At 36.6% G+C, this 11,338-nt stretch overlaps 1 protein-coding gene and 1 long non-coding RNA gene across 3 annotated transcripts in view; both read right to left on the bottom strand.

Annotated features, from left to right (window-relative positions):
• Positions 1-219: 219 nt before the first annotated feature.
• Positions 220-607, bottom strand: LOC128492749 (uncharacterized). The gene is made up of 2 exons (XR_008354133.1): positions 452-607; positions 220-275 (listed from the first exon to the last, which is right to left on the bottom strand). It is a non-coding gene; the product is annotated as an uncharacterized LOC128492749 (long non-coding RNA).
• Positions 608-2,488: 1,881 nt separating this feature from the next.
• SFMBT2 (Scm like with four mbt domains 2) overlaps positions 2,489-11,338 on the bottom strand; it is a 90,491-nt gene continuing 81,641 nt past the window's right edge. For both annotated transcript variants that reach the window (XM_053465410.1, XM_053465409.1), the window contains exons 17-22: positions 10,073-10,182; positions 6,435-6,610; positions 5,458-5,627; positions 4,021-4,263; positions 3,443-3,571; positions 2,489-2,673 (exon numbers count right to left, since the gene is read on the bottom strand). In XM_053465410.1, the coding sequence (XP_053321385.1) occupies positions 2,533-2,673; positions 3,443-3,571; positions 4,021-4,263; positions 5,458-5,627; positions 6,435-6,610; positions 10,073-10,182 (969 nt within the window). In that variant the 3' untranslated portion in view covers positions 2,489-2,532. The remainder of the gene's footprint in view (positions 2,674-3,442; positions 3,572-4,020; positions 4,264-5,457; positions 5,628-6,434; positions 6,611-10,072; positions 10,183-11,338) is intronic.

The raw sequence follows: 11,338 nt of genomic DNA, 5'->3' as shown, positions 1-11,338 counted from the left end.
AAAACTGTAAAATTTGGAATTAAAGAGACTTTATGCTGGGGTAGCTTTGTTTGTCGTGAACTTTCTGCATTTCTACACCATTTGAAAAAAAATCTTGTAAGTACATGAGAAAGCCAAGAAAAGGAATCAGATGAATATCTTGTTCTAAGTAAAAGAGGCTCTTGTGGGGCAAAACATCGAATAAAATTGGTTATCACTATAGTTTCTTACTCTAAATGGTTGTATTTTTTTTTTAAATGCTAGCTGTTTGATTTAATTTGGCAACTCTATATATCCTGGGCCGGTCGTAATCCAAACAGCACTTCAGGTAACATGCATTTAGAATGCCAATGTAGGCAAAGACGTCATGTGTCCATTCCTATGGTTGTGGGAGTTTTCTCTCCTCCCCCCCCCCCCCCCCCGCAAGTTTAAAAAACACACATTGGAGCATTTTCACTTTTTCTATGGTAACAGATAACATCCCCCTGGTTCAAGGGGCTAAGCAGCTGCTTAAGTCGCCTGACACCAAGACCATCTAACCTTCTGAAGTATTTTTAAATAGGCATGTTTAACAATTTACTGATCATACATTAAAGATAATTTTTCAGAAGGAAAAACTGACCTTATTCTGTCACTGACAAATACACTAGCTGCATAATAAAATGAGCGGAGCAAAGCTATTCCTGGAAACATATATTTTAGCAATTTGTGCATTTTTATTAACCGACCGTTAACTCTTTAGTAAGGTAGAAAAGAGTAAAAAAAGTTGGTAAACTTTTCGAACATTTTTTAGAGCCAACAGCATAATGTTTATCATGACAAAAACAGAGTGCTAAACTTTAAAAGGGAAGTATTTCCCTGTTTTCATGGGTAACGGCTCCAAATGTTGCATTTTCTTCTTTATTACATATGGTTTGCTTTAATAAATTTGGCCATGAGTGTAAAGTGTTAACAACAGCATAACACCACATAATGATGAGCTTTCAATATACTGAGGGGAATGGTATTTTACGGGTTACTCGGTTACAAAATACCATATATGGTAATGTGATCCAAAGTTTAAATTAAAAATGTACTCTCTTTCACAACCTGCCACCCAGAACTACATAATACAAAGATCAAGGTTAGGCCCACATTGCGGTTAAATGCTAGCATAGAATCCCCCTGAATAATTAGAAGTTATGTCTTTTCCACCTACATTTACATCTTCAGCTATAAAATGTCTACCACCACATCGTACTGTAGATGGACTGGCATGGGTCTGAGTGAGGAATGGTGGGCATGATTTTCATGCATCCCCACCTCAATAAGCAGGAATAACACATACACCTCTTGGCAAAAGCAATGTCCACTGCTGCCCAAATGTGACACAAGCAGCAGATTAGTGCTACAATAAGCACTACACAACAAATGACACATGAGATCCTTTTTAAAGAATATATGCAAACTAATATACAAGTTTGAATATGTTACTAAGATAAACTCAATAAGAGACCATAAATATATGTTCCTTAAATGATAACTATAAGAACATGCCATAATATCCTTCTCTGTGTGTTTGTATGAAAAGTGAATTTAGTACAGTGTTTGAATTGTTGTTATCACCAACTAATGGAGTTCTCCAATAAGAAGGATCATTCAACTGGTTGTTGTGGTAAAAGGACCACTTTTCAGACTTTGCACTGGAATCACTCTTTATACATAAACTCACTTGTGAGTTAATTTGTATATTACGAGATCTATACTTGAGTTCACTCAGATTTGAGTTACAAAATTGGTAATATTTGATGTTTGATGAGTGCCATTCTATGTCCTCCTTCTCTTTCAGTAGTATTAATATTCATACCCAACAATGTTTATCAGATGTAACATATTTTCAAAATAGTGAATGAGGCAGTTTCTTGTACCATCAGTTATTTTGTAAGTAGAGCTTGGTGCAACTTCCCAAGTCATTGGTAGACTGAGTAGAGCTGAAACCTCCACATTCTTCTTTAAGTACACAATCTTAGTCAAGGTCTTTCCACAATCCACTGAAATGTAGTCCTAACTATGTACCATATAGACCGCTGATGCAGGAATAAAATGGCACCTTAGTAAAGAGCATTCTTGTAAAAAATTAGAAAAAAAGCAATAGTAGGAAGTGTGCTAATCACTGATATCAAAGCTTTCATGTAAGCCACGGATCACAGTAAAAACAACCACACACTTTCAATATGAAAGAAGATTACAAGATTTGCTAAAAGATCAGACATGCTTAAATATGCCCAAAGTCAGACAAACAGGAAGCCTGATACTTAACAATAATTATTTTTTTTTGGCTTTTTTTTTTTTTATAATATTTTATAATTGCTCATGTGCGTTGGTTCTTCCATTTTTACAATTCTGAGCTATGTAGAAACAGAGCTACTTGCTGTACAATAGGAAAAAGGAAAAGATGGCCTTTACAGCAATCTTTTTGTACACATAGGAGGGCTCTTCCTTTTTTTTACATTATATCACAACATACATATTATTTTTGCAACCTTAGACACACCGAAACAAGCAAAAAGAATTTCAGTTGGCATATTGTGCATAAAATGCCCCCTTAACTCTTTCTATCTGATGGCACAATTTGATGGCTGGACCTAGTTTCAGTTCCATACATTCCTGAACTGTGGGTAGAGTCAAAAGCAGAAGTGCTTGTCCATCAATATCCTAAAAAAAAAGAGTAAAACATGTCAACTACATTGTTCTGTAAATATCTGACAAAGGCTTCTCGAAAAGTGGATTTAAGAGAAAATATTATTATTATAAATATAAATATATTATTGTAGCAATCAGCAGTACAATAGTTGACTGCAATGTTATTCTTTTAGTGAATCTGAATTAATTTGGTAATGTTTCAAATAATATTGTTTTTCTTGCCTAATTTTATTGAATGTTATAGTACTTTTTCACAATATGGCATGGGTGGCTAATCAGAACATTCCAAATTTATATTGCTATGAAATATATATCAGATGAAATATATATCAGTTTTTGTTTAATTTTTTAATCTTTCTATCAAACAAATATATATGGGTTATTGAATTGCTATTGATTAATATTTTCATTTTATATTGAGAAAAAAAACACTCAAAGGGCTGATTAGAAGTTGCACCAAGTTTTGGTGCATCAAAGTGGATGTAATATGTTTAAAAGCATTAACCATTTTATCCTATATAGAATGTTATTGTTTTGAGTTAACCGTATCCTTGAATTAAAAGATATCTGTCCATAAATATGAGGTTCCATTTGAAAAGAAAGCCAACGTTAGAGACAAGAGTGAAATTCTCCTTAATAGTAACACCAAACCTGGTATTTAATATAGACATTTTTCTGCTTATGTACGACAGTACTACTTGTTTAGTGACTTAGTACTAGAAGATAAAGGTAAAATATTTCATAACATAGCCAGGCAGGAAGAAGATGACAAAATACATACTTGTTCTTGAAAGATTTTTGACAAAGGAGCACAATCTGTGGATTTTATAAACCGAACAACATCAGTTACTGTCCATTCCAGAGGGTTACTCTCCAGGACGAGGTGCTCTTCTTCTTCCACCTGTTTGTCCTATAGCCATATAGTATAGACACAAAAAGTGTTGTTTTAAAGGAGAACATTCCATTACTTTTCATAACGTTTTGTTAAAAAAAAAAAAAAACAACATACGCATTTGATTGTATTTCATTTGTGAAACAAATTAATTTCGGCACTTTGACTATACTACATACACAAGATTTTAGCCCAAACTTGGGTGTTTATTTTTCACCAAACAATTTATCCCCATACTGATTTGTTAAATTAATTAATTTGTCCTGTATTCCTTATTCAGTATCTATAGGAAGTAGTTAATAACAGCAAAGAAATAACTTAATTAAAACATAACCATTGAACCCTACCGATGCCTAATGAAAAATTCTGAGCCACTGCTTAGCTTGCAACTTTTACAAAAGGCTTCAAAGTTAGATCATTAAAAGTTAAGAGATTTGTATGTTGGTATGAAAGTAAAAGATACATACATTTATTCCACTTTTGGTTTTGTCTTCCTCACGGCTAGAGAGGGAACGTGTTTTCCTGTCTCTCCTTGTTCTGTCTGCTAAAGGAGGCCTGTCAGACTCTACACTACTTCTCAGTGTCACTGCTCTGCGTGGCCGAACAGACTGCACCTCAGTGGAGGATGTGTCAGTGTGGTCATCGCGTAGCTCGGAACTTGTTTCTTCACTTCCTGTTTCTTCCTCCATTCCATCTTCTTCACCACTTTCCTGTCAAAGGATATTTAATGTATATTGTAAAACAATTATAACTATTTCACAAAAAATCCTAATGACACTATTAATACAGTCAATTAACAAGAATATAGTTGTGATAAAAAAACCCTGAAAATTGATTTAGAAAAGCTGTTTTTAGTAGAAATAAACTTCACCACTTTCTTATTACCTGGCAAAAGAAAAAATGTCTGACACCCACATTCACTCTTACTCATTCGCTCTCTCACGTCTCCCTATAGCCCACTTCCATAGTTCCACTTAATCCCTAGCATCCTCTTCATCTTCTTGTTCTTCTCTCTTCTGTCGTCCACATTTCCGCGGACATGACCTCTTGGTGAACTTCCACAAAAATGGTGGCGCATCCACCAATCGGTGGAGAGGATGCCACCTGAAACTCCATCATTTTTGTGGAAGTTCACGGGATATTATCTTTGGGGAAAATGGAGGAGCTTCTGGGCATACCCTCTCCCCAATCCGCCAGTCAGGGGAGATGATGTCACTGGAAGCTCTGTCATTTTTGCGAAACACCAGGAGGTCATCTCTGCGGAAATGCAGACGAAGGAGGAAGACAGAATAGGGAAGAAGGAAGAACTAGAAGATGAAGCAGGTGTGAGAAAAGAAGAAGAGCTGTGAGATGAGGAAGCGGCTGACGGGGGAGGTAGGGGGACATTCAGAGAGTATGAGAGAGTTAATGAGAATGAGAGTGTGAGAGAACGTGAATAAGAGTGTGAGAGAGTGGAAGTGAATGAGCCAATGACATTCAAATAAAATTCTGAGCTTTTTGCTTCATTTTTGTTTGTTTTGTGGAGGATTTTGACCCACTTTCAGAGATTTGTTCAAATTGCAAAATTTGTTAAATTTGCAATTCATATAAATCCAAATGCTAGGTAGACTTATTTAACATAGTTAACCTATATTTTTATTTAGTTTTATAATAACATTGTGTGCTGCCCTGCTGTGCTCGTGACATTATAATGCTCTATAGTTGCAAAAAAAAAGTTGACAAGTCCTTTGGTGGACATGGCAAATACTAGACAATATAACATGAAGAGCTTTACTGACATTCCTACATTCATTGAAAAAAAGAGATGCATATTATGTATTATCTTACACTGATGAGAATATAACACACTTTCATTTTACACCACCTTGTGCAACAACTACTAAGGTCATTTTCAAAAGTTGTACCTCTGCTGAGCCCACTGGAGTGACATCTACTGTAGAAGTCCGCCTCTTCTTCTGCACAAAGATGGATTTCCTCCTTTTTCTGCGTCTTGTTGGTTTAGCTTGAGTACTTTCCATATTCTGTTCTCCAACTGTGGGCTTTGATATTTTTTTCCTCTTTCCATAGTAGTAAGCTGAAGTATAATTTGTGATTGTAATTAATATTATCTATAAAAATATATTTTTATCTAATAAAAGGGTCAACAATGTGTGAATATGGATTGATAAGCAGTTTGTACTAACCTATCTACTCATATTTAAACTACACAGACATCATTTATGTAAATCTATATACTTCACCTTTTACATTTTACTTTTCTTGCGCACACCATTACTATGAACATTCAGATTTTTCAATCTAAATAATACCTCTTAGGTCTCTACCTGGGGTAGAACTATAGTCTGTAATTTGTGTGACTAGTACCTCTTCTGAACTAAAAGGATTGATTAAGCCTAACATGGTGGCACATATAAAACAAAGCTAATTTGATGTACAGAAGGTATGCGTGACAGGAATACTTCATATCAATTCTGTTTATGTTTGTATATTGTCAGATTAAATTATGGTGATAAATTCATATTGATAAGGGGGTAACTGGGCCTTTTGTATATGGTAGGATTTTGATATAAATATAAATACTATCGAACATGATTTTTTTTTTAAAGTAAATATGGCCTATAGTATATACTTATAGTGTCTTACTAAATAAAAAATACAGAAATCATTGTATGTGATCAAATGGTATGGTATGTGATCAAATGGTATGGTAGGTGATCTACTAATCTACAGCTACATTTCTTGACCATCAAAAATAAAATGAATACACCATTTTCACGTTACTTTGTTACATAACGCAAAATAAAATGCAAATAAATTAGTATCAATAAATCTACTAGTAATCCATCACAAACATTCAAATCCCTACACATTAAATACTCACTATATTTGGTCTTTGTGTGAATGGAGCAGTTCTCTGGACATATTTCTGTGACCTGCATTGAACTAAACAAATTAGGGCAGCATTCCAGTTTTGCACAGACTCTCCGGCAAAAATCAGCAACTTGATCTGACGTTCGGACAATCTTCACTGTTGCCCTGTAAGTTTTCCCTTTGTATCTGGAAGAAGAAAATGGCAGGCATAAGTGATGTGCATGCAACTTTGAAAGCTATACAGGTTATACTACCAACTGAAACTTAATTTTGCCACTGCATTGCATCTATTACATGGTAGTAAAAGATTTTCCCTCTTCCAAACAAAATCTAAAAAAAATATTTTAAATAATTATACAAAATAAAAGTAAGATTTAAAAATTGGTTACATAAACAGACATTATATGGGGTACCATTTGGTTATATCCTTGAAGTATATAAAAACCCCAAAGGGATCGCCAGTTAAAAAATTTAATATTAAAACATGAAAAAGGTTAAAAAATTTAAAAACCAAATAAACATACCCCTCCCACTAGAAATATAAATTAAAAAAACCCTTCCCTGTCCCAAACCCAAAAGTTCAAAAATAATAGAAAAATAGTGTAATACGCAAAGGGGTGCACTAGAAATGTGTCATCTTTTAATTCAATAACAATTTAAGGTAATACAAATAAAAATGTATGGGTGCCAGGCAGGACGCCATGGTAGCAGGGGCGCCTGCCCGGGACTTAACTTAAAACATCGGGTTTTTTTTGTTTTTGTTTTTTTTTTTAACTTTATTTAACATCATTCATGTTAAATAAAGTTTTTTAAAAAAAAACAAAAAAAAACGATGCTTTAATCTAAGTCCCGGGCAGGGGCGCCGAGTGGTTGCTCGTGAAGTTCTCAGCAACTGCTCGGCGCCCCTTACTCTCCGTGGCTCCGTCGCGGTGCCGGCATCTCATGTTGAGCGCCGGAATAGTCCAGCGCTCAACATGAGATGCCGGCACCGCGGCAGAGCGAGAAGACGGAGGTCTCCCGCTCTCACCACAGGACTCCGGCAACAAGGTAAGTGGGGGGGTGTAGTTTGAAGGGGCAGAGGGGGGGGTGTAGTTTGAAGGAGCGGGGGGGTGTAGTTTGAAGGGGCAGAGGGGGGGTGTAGTTTGAAGGGGCGGGGGGGTGTAGTTTGAAGGGGCAGAGGGGGGGTAGTTTGAAGGGGCAGGGGGGTAGTTTGAAGGGGCGAGGGGTAGTTTGAAGGGACAGAGGGGAGGGGTAGTGAGGGGGGGCGCCAGAGGAGTAGTCCGCACAGGGCGCCACAACGCCTAAGGTTTTAAAAAAAAACAAAACAAAAAAACGATGCTTTAATCTAAGTCCCGGGCAGGGGCGCCGAGTGTTTGCTCGTGAAGTTCTCAGCAACCGCTCGGTGCCCCTTACTCTCCGTGGCTCCGTCGCGGTGCCGGCATCTCATGTTGAGCGCCGGAATAGTCCAGCGCTCAACATGAGATGCCGGCACCGCGGCAGAGCGAGAAGACGGATGTCTCCCGCTCTCACCACAGGACTCCGGCAACAAGGTAAGTGTGGGGGGGTGTAGTTTGAAGGGGCAGAGGGGGGGTGTAGTTTGAAGGAGCGGGGGGTGTAGTTTGAAGGTGCAGAGGGGGGGTGTAGTTTGAAGGGGCAGGGGGGTGTAGTTTGAAGGGGCAGGGGGGGGTAGTTTGAAGGGGCAGGGGAAGTAGTTTGAAGGGGCAGAGGGGAGGGTAGTTTGAAGGGGCGGGGGGTAGTTTGAAGGGGCAGAGGGGGGGGGGTAGTTTGAAGGGACAGAGAGGGGGGTAGTGAGGGGGGGCGCCAGAGGAATAGTCCGCACAGGGCGCCACAACGCCTAAGGTTTTTAAAAAAAAACAAAAAAAAGATGCTTTAATCTAAGTCCCGGACAGGGGCGCCAAGGTCGGCTCTGGTGCCAGGAAAATGAACTTAGTCAAATAATAAACCTTGTAGACATATAATCATGCAACCTGATAACTATATGGAAAATTACACTACTCTGTATTTGTGGTTTCTATCTTGTTTTAAGGGACATTTGCAGTGCATACATTGACTCTAACTCCAAACTCTGAAAAAACAAGTGCTTAGGGATCCTCAATATATAACTTTAGCCATTATCCTCACAAGCATGAAAATAATCAGGTGGTAGCTTATACAAGGTTTATCAAAAACTTGAAGTGTTTTGATTTCTTGTATCCACGTAAAGTATTTTCTAATACAACTAAGCTGAAATAGCAGACTATACATAAAGTCATATTGATCATATTGGTGTTATGATGAAAGCTTGCAGGTACCTCTTAAATTGTTACAATTAAATGTGGTTAATAACAATAACAAAATTGGATTTTATCATATCATTGCAGATAAGCAAATCAGTGGTAAACGATTAAAATCTTTTTAGAGTTCTTGGCCCAGAAACACATAAGAGAATGGCAGGTACAGATGCAATCCACGCTGTTTCAATAAAGTCATGGCTAATTAGATTAATTAGCTTTGCTTACAAATGTGTAACCTGCAAATGGAGTGATTCATGTTACAAAGCTTTCTGAGTGAGTAGCGCAAGAAAAGTAGTTAAGAAACGTGAGAAATCACATTGTAAAATTTATTTTATTTGAATTTTAATGGTGAGGGTGATAAAGACCTGCCATTTGGATTGTAAAAATGGAACATCTTGGGAACAACCCATGAGATAACTGCAGGTAATAAACATTCAACTTTACTGCCCTTGTTTGTTCATTCAAACAATAAACACTTATTTATATATATATTCTACTTGTTATACTATGATATAAGGCGTGAATTAGATGCTGGTAATACCCAATTTAACAGTGAATCAAACACACTCACTTCGAACAAAGAGGTCAGGGACTGGCAGAACAGCCTAAAACAACCTCACTAAGTACCTTACCAATTATATCCCTAATACATTTTCATTGAGGTTGCATGTTTGGGTCAAAATGAGTACATGAATTGAATTAAGTACCAGTAAAATATTATTTTGAGGATTTGAACGCACAATTTGATTACAGTTTCTATATAATCGATATCTGTATAACAGAGAGTAACGGGCCATGTTGTATGCGAGAGATTATAATGACACTATTACCAAATATTGTATCAATGTTTTACATACAGAAGAAGAAAGATATATCTAGAAGCTTCAATCCATTCTCATTCCTAATCCAGGTCTGCAAATTAATTTATTTTCTTGAGGGCCACAAGCACATAAGCTTAGAAATAATTAAAACACTGGCTAGGTGTGGGTAGGACTAGTTTATAACAAATTAGGAGTAAAAAGAAATCCAGATCACTATAAACCAGCCTAGTTTATAGAGTAGACAGTATGTCTATTTTACATTAACAAATGAGTTACAGTTACATGTCATGAGTCTACACTAGCTACCTGGGATGTCCTTTTCCAGAGAAAATAATATATATTTGCAATACTTCCATTACCAAAAAAGATCTACTAATCTACAATAGAAAAGAAAATCACTAAAATGTGATGTGAGTACATCGTACAGTCTATACTAAAGTGGACAAATCTGTATTGTTAGATGATTTAAAATACATTACTGTTGTTATTACATAGTTTTATATTGATAAGTGGATGACATTTTGGTTACTTACTTGGCTTTCAGTGTTTCCTCCTGGAAATTCCATGATGTGTCTTCCACTAACTGGAGCTCTCGTAAGACCCTTCCTGGTTTGTAGGCAGCATTAATTACCATACTGAGGACCTGCCATGTAAAGATACAGTTAAAATAAGGTTATTTCTTTGACAGTTAATATGGTTTGTGCTTAGGGTACACGGGTCCTAGCTCTATACCATTAGACCTTTAGCTAGGATTATGGAGACATTTTTAACAGGAGTAACGAGGAGGGGTTTTGTGGCTGTAAAATCTGGGGCTTAGTCTGTAACTGCAGTAGAACTTTAACAAGCTATCAAACACATAGACACAACACCCAATTACATAGACTTTTCCATACTACCTACACATTGTAATAATTTTCTGCCAATTAATGCATTCTCCTGGGTTCCCGATCCCCAATCCCCCTAAAAGACTCAATGTTTTCCTACATAGAGGTACATGAACCTAGACCTATTGCTGTAAAGCCCAGCTAATAAACCACAAACCATGATAAAAACCATGATAAAATTAACACATTAGCAATAATCACATGTTGGGACAGAACATCACACTGTATTATAGTAAAATATAGCAGAATTGAAGAGGTTCTTGTCAGAAGATTGCAGCAACACATAAATAATTTTCAGTATATCATACGAAACCCTCAAGCTTTCTATTTAACCAAGGGGCTTCCAGAGGCATATAGCATGGGGTATAAATCATGGTGCAACAAAACAAAGAAATATAATTTGAGCATGTTTTTGCGACAATTATCATGTACAAATGAATGATATGTCATGGGACAAACATTGTAGTGGGAAAGACCTCTCTGGTTGCTGTGTTGTAATATAGGACATGTAGAATAATAATACTGGATAGATTTCACTAAGCCTAAAAAGGCCACTAATTCACATTACACATTTAACAGTGTTAAAAATTATAACGCAGGTCTATTTTTTTTTCTTTTTTTGTACTGGATAAAAGAAATCCTATCTGAGTTGCTCTTTATATAGCATAACTCACTTCATCTAATAAGCATCACTTAACCTGAGTATGTTAAGATTTGCACTATAAATAAATACAGTGGTTTTGCTTTTCATCAAATTACCACATTTGCCAGTAACATATGTTTTATATACAATGTGAGTCCAGCTTCTGCAGCTGCCTTAGTCCTTAGGAGGTTATAAAAAGATTCATGAATAATTCTTAAGTGGTCAATGTTCCCTTCAGCAACTGAAGACAGGCTTTACTGAGGTTTGTCTAA

This window comes from Spea bombifrons, chromosome 4 (genome assembly GCF_027358695.1).
Source record: "Spea bombifrons isolate aSpeBom1 chromosome 4, aSpeBom1.2.pri, whole genome shotgun sequence".
In the NCBI taxonomy this organism is placed as follows: Eukaryota; Metazoa; Chordata; class Amphibia; order Anura; family Pelobatidae; genus Spea; species Spea bombifrons.
Note: the sequence above shows the minus strand (reverse complement) of the source record. Positions and strands in the feature narration are given on the sequence as shown.